At 37.2% G+C, this 11,623-nt stretch overlaps 1 protein-coding gene across 2 annotated transcripts; it reads left to right on the plus strand.

Moving 5' to 3' along the window:
• Positions 1-1,569: 1,569 nt before the first annotated feature.
• LOC139953686 (serine/arginine-rich splicing factor 7-like) lies at positions 1,570-11,426 on the plus strand. Of its 2 annotated transcripts, XR_011788001.1 has the most exons (6): positions 1,570-1,655; positions 5,003-5,237; positions 6,224-6,460; positions 7,176-7,684; positions 8,309-8,380; positions 9,388-9,443. XR_011788001.1 is itself a non-coding variant. In XM_071953196.1 (5 exons), exons 2-5 carry the CDS (start codon positions 5,020-5,022, stop codon positions 9,449-9,451), a joined length of 591 nt encoding a protein of 196 aa, XP_071809297.1. In that variant the 5' UTR covers positions 1,570-1,655; positions 5,003-5,019; the 3' UTR covers positions 9,452-11,426. The 2 variants fall into 2 exon arrangements, 1 of the variants encoding a protein (XP_071809297.1); XM_071953196.1 differs by lacking the exon at positions 7,176-7,684 and having other exon boundaries at positions 9,388-11,426.
• Positions 11,427-11,623: the final 197 nt, after the last annotated feature.

An 11,623-nucleotide genomic window follows, 5' to 3' on the forward strand; every position in this document is an offset into this window, starting at 1 on the left:
TTCAGATTTGGCATTAAGAAAAAATTAAAGCAAAGATTTGATTCATAAAAAAATTAAGTTCTTCAGTTGTCGTGTTTTCTCGCTCCGGTGCGCGCGAGACTTGCACAGTCTATTCCGACACCCCTATGTTCCGACACCCTTATATTCCAACGACCCAAACACCCCTATGTTCCGACACCCCTATGTTCCGACAACCTGTACCAATAGTTTGTGTTAGCCATTTTTTTAAAGAAAAACGGTGTGACTTGAAAAAAACTACGCATGTTTGCAATTTAGTTCATGAACGTACCGGTAACCTATCTTTATGTAGTCCCACAAAGGAGTTTAATTTGTATAACAAGATTCTGCTATTACAAATATTCGGTTTTTTTAGAAGAGGACTGAGTAATGGATGGGTGGTGAGACTGAATTATTTATTTTTATTCATTGTTAACAAATTATTATGACTATTATTTTTATTATTAAAACCAAAATTGTGGTGGGGGCAAAGGAAAGAAATTACACATCGGCGCAATAAACGCAGGAAAGGGTTGGAATTTTTATTAATTGAAGGCTCATGAAATTTTATCAACACGGACACGCACCTAACAATAGTAAAGTACCGAGTATTTTATTGCCAGCTACCTCGGTGAGCCATACTCATGTGTATAACCACACAAAAAAAAATAAATGCATGCGTGATTCCATCACTTTTTAAAATAGTACAAATTCATTTTATGAATGTTAAAACCTAATCCCGGTCGAAAATTACTGGGAAACCTTGCGTAATACAATTTGTGTTTTTGTTATTGATCAACTGAGTAATAATGTGCGGGAACAACTTGTCGGAATATAGGGGTGTCGGAACATAGGGGTGTCGGAATATAGGGGTGTCGGAACATAGGGGTGTCGGAATATGGTGTCGGAATATAAGGATGTCGGAACATAGGGGTGTCGGAATATAGGCTGAGTTGTCGGGACATAGGAGTGTCGGAACATAGGGGTGTCGGGATATAGGTGTGTAACCGAACTCAACACTATTGGTAATTGCCAAAGACCTTTCTTCGTATGTCAACATTTGCACAAAACAAATTTGTGAAAATTTGAGCTCATTATTATTGGTCGTCGAAGTTGCGAGAAAATAATGAAAGAAAAAACACACAAATCAAATTGAGGTCTCGAATTAAACTCGTAGAAAAATCCGGAGCGGTTAAAAAAAGTTACAGCCTAGCTGTTGAGTGCTCATATAAACAGCGTATGGTGGAAAAAGAGAAATAATATTCCTGATCCCCGATGGAAAGCATCTTTGCCTGGACTTTTTCACTGGTTAGGTGGGGGTAATTGTGATATGTAGGGGGGGGAGGTGCACCTTTTCATTTCGTTTTCCAAATGACATGGGACATTGAAAGTTCGAAGCTTACACTCCCCATCCCCATTGTCCACTCCCCCACCCACCCCCCCTTGAAAAATTCATAATAATTCTTCTCCAGCAGACCCCATCTCTTTCCACACCCCACTTTTCAATGGGGAAAAAAATCTACATAACAAAAGGTTGGGCATTGCCCCATGATGCATGACGATGCCAGCGTGGTCACGTGTTGTCCGGGGGCGCGCAAGCGCAGAACGTGGTTTGTCGCCACACCGTAAAAATTCATTGCGGATACGGAGCGTTGACGGTGAGTATATACTACCACTGGTACTACATTTTTCAATAAATAATCATGAAATAATACTCTTAGGACGTTGAAATCTTCTTTAAAGGACTCTTTACTGCCTGTAGATAATATGTGGCTAACAACTGCGTTATTAAAATTAGCTTTAATGTGTGATATATCGGCCCAAATAGCTCGGTTTTTGATGATTGATTGATGACGACTCTGCGCAATGCTTAGCGTTGTTGCCCGGTTTCCGGACAAGTGTGCCATTTTTTGCAATGTTGATTTTATCTCGCTGCAGAATCCGGGATTCTTTTAAATAATGAATAGCCACAATATCGTATGTTACCTTATGAAACGATAATCTAAATCATTGCAAGCAATGTGATTATACTTTTTTTTTTTTTTTCAGTGTTTTTGGTCGTTCTTTCTTATTTTATTTTTATTCTTTTGTTCGAATTTGTGAACATCATGAATGATGGTGAAGTTGCTTCCTGTGAACTAGCTCCTTTGTTTAATTGTAGACTTATAGGTTAGGATAAAAACAGAAGTACAACTGGAATTTGATCAACGCTGAATCATGGAGGCTAGCCTTTGAACTTGTGATGTAGATCTCTGTGGTTTTTATAGGATGTCGGACACTTTAAAGCCATTGCATTGGACCCTTTTGGTACAGAAAAGAAAAAAAAGTTCACAGATTTACAAATAACTTAACAGGGTTTACAGAAGGTAGTAAGTGGGAAAAGACTTCACATGAAATATTTTTCCATGAAATGCTTTAATTTTTGAGAAAACAGTAAAACAATATCAAATCTCGTTAGCCGAGAGTTACGGATTTATTTTAAACACATGTCATGACACGGCGAAACGCGCAGATACACAGGTGGGTTTTCCCGTTATTTTCTCCAAACTCTGATGACCGATTGAGCCTAAATTTTCACAGGTTTGTTATTTGATATAGAAGTTGTGACACACGATGTGTGGGCCTTGGACAGCAGTGTTTACTGAAAGTGTCAATGGCTTTAAACCTTTGCCACGTGCATCACACTTCATGCCTTCGGGACACTTCGTACCGTAACCAAATTGGTCATTTTGTACTGTGGGCAGGGTATGAAGTGACTATAGTATCAGCCGAGTCACTTGGTACCTTCATTAAAATGTGTATTCCTCAATAATTTAGTTGAGATGAAAATTAATAATACATTATTAATTATAATTTTTTGTTTGAACATGAATGTAATTTTAAATGTGAAATTAATATTTTGTATAAGTTACTTACCACCGCCAAGGACAACATTCTTCCGCCAATATTTTTTTTACAAGTATTTACAAGTCGAACAATCACACAATCTTCAAAATGGCTCCTTGGTCCCAACATATATTAACAGTTGGTTTTATTTTATAATCATCCGATCACAAAGCACAAAATAATCATAAATGAAGCAGAAATCCCGAATTGGTACGAAGGTTGGAAGTGTATTGTGAGAAGGTACGAAGTGACTCGTGAGAAGGTAGGAAGTGTCTTGTAAGAAGGTACAACGTGTCCAAGGTACGAAGTGTCCAAAGTCACTTCGGACCTTGAGGATGTACAAAGTGTCCAGTAGTGCTGGGCGAATAGTGAAATTTTGTTATTCGGATACTGTTGGCCAACTATCCGAATCTAACCGGATATTTGTATAGTTTTTTGCCGCTAGAGGTCGCTATTTAAAAAAATATGATTATTATTACTTTTTTGCAGCTAGACGGCGCTTTTTGTTTGTGAATGAGATCTTATGGGCGGATTGATATTAGCTTTATACAGTGTCACTCGGTTCATTCATAAAAATGACCGGATCTAATTTAAAGATGGCGATTTGCTTTTTCTTTTGATCTTGAATCTTGATCGACTCTCTGTGAAGGAAAACTTTTGTAATCTTTAAACAAATTACATCAGAAATGTCATTGTTTTAACTCTTCACGGAGGTGAGCATAGTTAAATACTTAATATATGTTGTTTTATGCTGTCTTAATAGAAGTTTCATAAGGATTCAGAGAAAACATTCATATCAGTTGTCGCTAGACATTCACCATTAAAGGAACACGTTGCCTTGGATCGGACGAGTTGGTCAAAACAAAAGCGTTTGTAACCGTTTTGTATAATGCATATGGTTGGAAAGATGTTTTAAAAGTAGAATACAATGATCCACACAAGTTTGCCTCGAAAGTGCGTGGTTTTCCTTCTACTGTGCGAACTAACACGGTCGGCCATTTATGGGAGTCAAAATTTTGAACCCCATAAATGGCCGACGTGTTAGTCGACGAGGTAAAAGGAAAACCACACAATTTCGAGGCTTGTTTGTGTGGATCATTGTATTCTACTTTTACAACATCTTTCTAACCATATGCATTTTATAAAAAACGGTTACAAACGCTTTTCAAAGACCAACTCGACCGATCCAAGGCAACGTGTTCCTTTAATGGGATATTTGAATAATTGGCCCAGGCCTAGTGTCCAAGTGGAAGTGGCAAAGGTACGAAGTGTCCTGACTGACACCGTTTTTCTAAAATCTTACTAGGCCTAAATATTAAAATACCTCCTTTTATTTTCTATTTTCAGTTCATGAGACACAAATAAAACTAAATTGAATGAAGGTGTATTACTTTCACCTAGCCCCACTTGTGTGGCCAAGGATAGCTGAATCCTTAGCCACACATGCGTCCACATGTAGCTAAGGAATACAAACATTCCGGTGCCTTATCTACGAGCCAACCGGCAGTATAAACCGGCTGGATGTGTTCACCTAACTCTTAGCTTGCTTTGTGTGTATTGATAAGTGAAACAAATAAAACAAATTAAAGAAATTTTTTAAGATATCTTTGCGACCTTTCGCCGACTCTAATTTCATCGAATCAGCATGACATCATTGGCCTGCCGAGCTTTGGACTGTGAGGGCACGAATACAAATAAACGGCTGTTTAATGTGAATTAAGCTTGTGTACTTTTTGCGCGCACATGCTACGTAGTTCTCTAAAAAAATAATTAATAAAAAAGTAATTTCACGTGCGTAGATTTACAAAAGGGGTTTAAACAAATTTAAGATCAAACAAACATCCTTGTCCCAGAGTTTTACTTTTGTCTATACATAGACTTTAACCAATAACTAATTTAAAAAGCTCTATAGAGTATTTTTGTTGTCCAGATTCGGCAATAAGAATAAATTAAAGCAAAGTTCTTCAGTTGTCGTGTTTTATCTCTCCGTTGTGCACGAAACTTGCACAGTCTATTGCAGCATTTCAAGGTTACCAGATGCACGTAGCCTTTTAGAAGGATCAGGCTATTAATGCTTCATCAATTTGTTATCACTAATTTATAATCTGTTTTTCTTTAGGTTAGAGAAAGAACACGATGTCTCGCTATTCTAACTACTCCCGAGGTGATCTCGCCTGTAAGGTCTACGTCGGTAACCTTGGATCATCGGCAGGTCGTCGGGAGATTGAAGATGAATTCAGCAAATACGGACCTCTGAAGAACGTCTGGGTGGCCAGGAACCCTCCAGGTTTTGCCTTTGTGGAGTATGAGGATTCTCGGGATGCTGAGGATTCGGTCAAGGGTCTCGATGGAGCGTAGGTTACACATTTTCAGTCAATAAGGCCGAGTAAAAAAAGAAACATATTTAGCGCCTGGGTTTCTCAACAAAAAGGAAGGAGTCGCTTTTAATTTTTTATTTCAAGATGGCCGCCATTCTTATAAAAAATGTCAAGTATCCGTTGTTTTTTTCTACTGCTCAAACACACTACAAAAATGAAACATTTTATTTTGGTTAAGACATTCAGACAAGGCAATCGGCTTGTTTTAACTGAGATCATTTAAAATAACCCTTTTTTCATATGAAAATAACATTAAAAAAAGAAGAAAGAGGCGGCCTCTAAAAAGAAAGCCGCCGGGAACGTTAAACAGTTTTATTTTTTTACTCGACCTAAACAATTTTCCTCTTTCTATTTTACCAATAAATTTCATCACCTTTATTTTTTAGTAAGGTGATTAAAGAGAACTGTAGGGTTTATTTATAGGTCCTTCACCACACTGCCCTGCAAAGGTTTAAATTGTCCTTTTATTGAAAGGGTTGAAGTACTTTTTGTATGGCCAGGCAAACCTTTTTGCATGGCCAGAAAAACACGAATATCCACAGATTTTTGTTCAACTGCATGATTTATTGATAAAAGACGGTAGAAAGCTTTCCTTAATTATTTTTACTTGCTGGTGCGATGTAGTCTTTGAGAAAGGAGTACAAAATAATTTCATACAAATTGTTTTCGCAAACACTGCTTTGTGATGCTCACTTTTTTTTTTTTTAATGAAAAACTTGGCCTCTAATGAAGGTGTAACTTTTACAGCATGTAAATTTTAGTACAAACTTTGTGACGCGAGTTCACAGTGAGTAGAGATCAGGTTCATGTCGGGGGGGGGGGGGGGGGGAGGTAAAAACTTGATCTACAAGAGGTGTAAAAACCTGAATTGATAGGCACAAGTATACCTGTTTAGAACGAGCTTTGCACTACATTGGTTTAGTGAGTTATCAATTAATCCCTCACCCCGATTCACTCCACAGATACATTTGCGGACATCGGGCACAGGTAGAAATGTCCTCCGGAGAGAAACGTAGCCGAGGCCGAGGCGGAAGACAACCACGCACAGCCAGCTCCGACGATAAATGCTACAATTGCCATGAGCGAGGGCACTTTGCCCGCGACTGCCGGAGTGGCAAAGGTGGAGGCGGCGGTGGACGTTATGGTGGTTACGGTGGCAGCGGTGGTGGTCAAAGCCGAAGATACAGTCGTAGATCCAGGTACGACCCTAAATATAAAGAATCTAAAATTTCTTGTACTTGACTCTATGATCCAGTTCTTTTAACAATTTTGGCCTGTAACCACATGATCAATTCCTTAAAGTGGCGGATGCAGAAAAAAACATCCAGCACTAAGAAATCCCCAACCACCACTTCTAGGATTTCCTCGGTTTCCGACCACTTTTTAAAGTTGCAATGATATGTAAAAATGGGTATTTACTAGTAAAAACCATGGGTGGGTATTTACTAGTAAAAATGGTATCCGTAGCCATTTATTTTTAGCACTTCTTTGTTCGAGTCTTTTTATATGATCTACCATGTAACTGATCCATCTTGCAATGGTTTCCAGGGAAACCTTTTAAGTAAGTATCAAAAATTATTTTTTTTTTTGTAAAGCTCAGTTAAAAAAAAAAAGAAGACATTTGAAAGGGTGAATAATTTTGGATAATAATGTAACTTTATACAATGGGCAGGCATTGTTTTTTATGAGCAAGTGCATTTTTTTTCTTCTCCTTGGTAAAGCGCACCCTATTAGGAATTTGAAAAATACTCTACTTTTTTAAAGGCACTAAGGCAATAAATGGGTGGCATGGAGGCAATCATTGCCTCTGTGAAGTATCGGGCCTGAAGGGGTAAGCATGCAAGAGTTGAGATTTCAAGATTTTTGTGAACCACTTTGATTATTTTGTATTTACACTCGAACCCCTCTTTACAGGCTGTCCCCAATCGCCATTAACATGGCATTTGATCGTCACGTGTGACCCCATGTCATCGTCATTGTGATCAACACTTGATCATCACGTGTAGCAAATGTGATCTGCCTATACGTCTGTCAGATCGCCTTGCGGCCCTTTGAGTCAGTCAGTCATCTCACACACACACACAGTCAGTCGACCATACTCAGCACTGCACTCTAAAATCGGCTCGTCCGAAAGACGGCTTCCTATATAAATATTCTAGATAAGAAATCGCCTCCTCAAAGATACCGTCTCTCCTCGACACTGCAAAAAGATCTAAAATATGGTCGCTAGCAACTTGAGGTGGCATCAGAGTTCAACTCTTTCATGTCAGCTTTCAAAGGCCAACCCGACCCCCTTGGCGTTCGGCACACCTCCTTCAACGAAGCAAATTTTTATTTTGAAAATTGTGCGATACTACAGTGGCTTGAGAGTTTCGGCATTAGCGCCCATTTGAGCTCTCCGGTCTAAGATCAACTGTTAAGAGGTTGTGGTACCGTTTGTTTTCTTGTATTTTGTTTTTTTATCAAACAGTTGTTGTGGTAATAAGTTGCAGCCATGTTTGATGATATTCTCTCCCAGATTTAGCGTTTGTATTTAATTTTGAAACTAGATGATTTCTTAAAAAAAGACTGCTTAAAAAAAGGGATTGTATACCATTTTGTAATTACTCAAAATGAAATGACTATAACAACTTACTTGGTAAGAGAATCTATTCCCTTCTAAAGAATGTGATTCCAGAGGAGGGGATTCACAAAGAAAAATTTAAGAAATGAGACCTTCTCAGATTGCCCATTTCAATCACAGATTATTTTTCCTGGATTTTTTGCATAATCCCCTAAATGCGAATACCTTTTGCTCTACAAATGTCAGCAATTAGTTTGATTGTATAAATCTACATCATTTTGTTGGTTACAAAAACATAAGGTATGCTTGGCTTTTAACTTTCAAAATGCTACATTTTTAAAATTTAAATTTTTGTTTAAGTCCACCAGTTAAAAAATAAAGAAAGACGTATTCCATGTGTATGTAATGTATTGTAATATATTACAAAGTGTCATTTGCGTTTACAAATGTTTAATCAACGATTGTTTTCTTATTGTTTTGTCAGGTCCCGATCCAGAGATCGCAGCCCATCCAGAGGAAGATATGATCACAGCAGGTCTCGAACCCGATCCAAGAGGTATTTATTTCTAAGCTTCAAATTTTTTGAAAAACATTTAATTCCCTGTTTGAGTTTGAAAAAAAGTTGTGTGTTTTCAGATGCTTGAATTTGAGACCTCAAAATCTAATTTTGAGGTCTCGAAATCAAATTCAAATATTTAAATTTGCTCATTTCCAATTTAGTTTTTATGCTGACACGTATTTGATTAATTTCCGATGGTGCCTTTAAACTCAACGGGAAACTTCTGTGTCTGCGTGTAATTTAAGGCCTGCACAAATCTGGTAGCAGGTCTTTGTGTTCATGTAACATGATGTCCTTGTTTATCAAGATTTTTCAACAAACCTTTTGGCGTAAAATTATCCTCAAAGATATGTTTTGAATCAGTCAGGAAAGTCATTAAAGCGCTAAGCAGAAAATAATATAGTATATACAGCAAAATGATAAACTGCCAGTCATATCAAATTCAACTGGATGGAATTTTAATTGGTAATGAGCCAATTATCAAGGACCTGCTCAACAAAATAAATATCATTGGACAGAATAAGGTTACAAGCTAAAATACAATGCCAAAATGTACAATTTGTGACTGGTATCATGCTATTTGCCTTGCAGGATGTTAAAGCATGATTTACTAAGTAGTACTGAAGCAGCTCTATGAATTTGAGCTGCCAATTTTCCCTGATTTGCAGAAAGTTCCCTGAAAAAAAGACCAATATTTCCATGTTCTGATGAACAAACTTAAAAATCTTCCCGATGGTGAAAACCCTGATTATGCTTAACAAACCATTTGTGCTAATAATTTTTTTTATTTTAGGAATTCAGGTTTTATTTTTATTTTGCTCTGTTACAGTTGATCATTTTTTAGCTCTTTGAAATTGGACCCTGATTCTGCTAAGCAAACCGTTTGCGCTAAGCCAATCTGAGTTTGGCTCAAGGGAGAACAGGAGATGACCCCCCCCCCCCCCTCCAAAAAAAAATAATATTATGAGACTAAATATTTGTTCCTATTTTGTCCTCTATTATAGTCGATCATACTCGCCTCGAGCCCATCATCACCATCGCAGCAGGAGCTCATCTGACCGTGATTAGAGGCTTGGGTCAAAGGTCTTGACCGTGATTAGAGGCTTGGGTCATAGGTCATGACCTTACATTTTTAAATCAGCGCAGTACAAACCCCTTGTATAAAAACGAGTCGACCACCTTTATGCCCTGAAGGAAAAAAGTGGACTTTAATCGATGGTTTTAGTTATGGTGATAAGTGAACCGGAAAAAGCGTAACCACGCTAGAGATCTTGTTATGGCTGCCCTTTCATGCAGTAACATTTCTCCTGATGATACTTTACATGTACAGTCAATACTTTTAAAAGCAACTTTTCTGAAGTATGTCATTCATACGTTAATGAATGAGTATGTTCAAAACTAAACTATTTTAGTAAAATATCCTCCTATCTTTTTTTTTAGTCAATAGCTTGATATTTTTTAAACCATATTCAAGATTATTAGTTTACTTTTCATTATTCTACCAATTTGTGATTGCAATCTCTTACTTCCCCCCCCCCCAGAATATTTCCTTTCAAGAATTGTTGTAAATAAGTGTAAGAAGTTTGTTTTTCTTCTCTTTTTTGAGGGGAGTGATATACATGTAACTTGTTGTGATGTGTGGAAAAATAACTTTACCAAATGTCTGTCACCAATGATGGTCTACTTTTTAACAAAGCAACCTGATTCGGGCCGGCATGGAATAGTGCCCAAAATCATGTTCCCATCGACTATAAGATTTTTCAATGGCGGTACCGTTTGCAGAATCAAATTGGTCTGCCCTCTCAAAAGGTGAATTTCCAGGCCGGTACGTTGCTCTTTCAAGATCATTTTGTTGAGAAGTTTGTCCTGACCAAAATCATTATTAGGTTTTTTGAGATACGGTGGACAGTATAGGAGTACACTTGGTTTTTATGTACATGTATACAGAAAAATGTACCCAAACCTAATGGTATTGTATCCACAAGGGGTCATATATAGTGATGCTTTTCGGGTAGAAACTGTAAGTGCTAACTACATGTACATGAATACTAAAGACCTTTGTTGATGCTAATTTAACAGTTAAGCAAGAAAGTTTGGCGACCAGCGTTTGCGCTCACTTCAGATTTGCATTGTTACGCCATTCACTTAAAATCACAAGATGGTTAGGTGCCTTGTCATGTGTTTACAGTTGGCAATGCTACAAAACAATTAAAACTTGCGCAGTATGCACTAAAATGGTCGTTGAGCAACTCGATGAAATGTCTCGTGGAATATCATTCCTTAACCATTGTAACAGATGCCACACATGTATATATAAAGAATCATCGTTTTTATCATCATTGTTTAGATGTAATAATTACTTTCATTGTCTTGGTATTAGTATTAAAATACTCTTACACTAGTGATAAATCTTGTAAAAAACTTTGAACCAACTGCAATCTTTTGAACCAACTGCATGTACATGTACAACCAACATGTTTCGGATTATTTAGTTGGTGATGTGGCTAGGTTTTTTACTGATAGTTTTCCTCTGCCCAACACAGCACTAACAAGAACAACCTGTGTACCCATTTATCTGTATAATGCATTCAAAGTCATTTTCTTTGAGTTCTCTTGAAGTCCAAGCGTTTTTTGCTCGCTCAGTTGAAATACAAATTATATTTGAAAAATACTGCCATTTCATAAGAGTAAGACATCATGTAAACTGATCAGAAGCAGAAAAAATGGGTACACTGTACATTTTGTTACATTTTCAAAGTCAGATTCCATGTCCCCTTTTGTTTCAACTGATGTTAAAATTGCATTTAGGGATGAACAAATGATTTTTGGCTCGACTGTGTTATCACTATGGACCCTTTTTCCGATTCTTGAAGAAAAACGGTTCATTGTGTTGACTTCTAGAAATATTTTGTGAAAGTTATTTACTTTGAAAACACCAACTATTTACACAGAGCATTAAAACTATAACTTGTTCCTTTACTTTTTGTCATTGTTGATTGTAGTGAGTGATTTTAATTAAAGTGTTATGATTGGAGTAGAGAAATAGTTTTGTTCGTTTGAGATTATTTTGTTTTATTTATAAAGTAACTGCTTTAATTACCCCCTGCCAACCTTACTAAGTCGGTACCTCCTCGCAATTTAAATAAACATAGTACATGTATACACAATTGTTTAGTGTACAACTGGTTTTTTATAGCCTACCCTGTCCTCTCGTCTTGTACCCGAAACGTTCCTGAATTT

The sequence above is a fragment of the Asterias amurensis genome, chromosome 22 (assembly GCF_032118995.1).
Source record: "Asterias amurensis chromosome 22, ASM3211899v1".
NCBI classification, from domain to species: Eukaryota; Metazoa; Echinodermata; class Asteroidea; order Forcipulatida; family Asteriidae; genus Asterias; species Asterias amurensis.

What these genes read in the sequence shown, in the direction of transcription:
- LOC139953686 (XM_071953196.1), top strand. Translation starts at nt 5,020, where the DNA reads ATGTCTCGCTATTCTAACTACTCCCGAGGTGATCTCGCCTGTAAGGTC. An exon ending in GTCAAGGGTCTCGATGGAGC is followed by an intron (nt 5,238 to 6,223) that starts GTAGGTTACACA and finishes TTCACTCCACAG; the next exon opens with ATACATTTGCGGACATCGGG. An exon ending in AGATACAGTCGTAGATCCAG is followed by an intron (nt 6,461 to 8,308) that starts GTACGACCCTAA and finishes TTGTTTTGTCAG; the next exon opens with GTCCCGATCCAGAGATCGCA.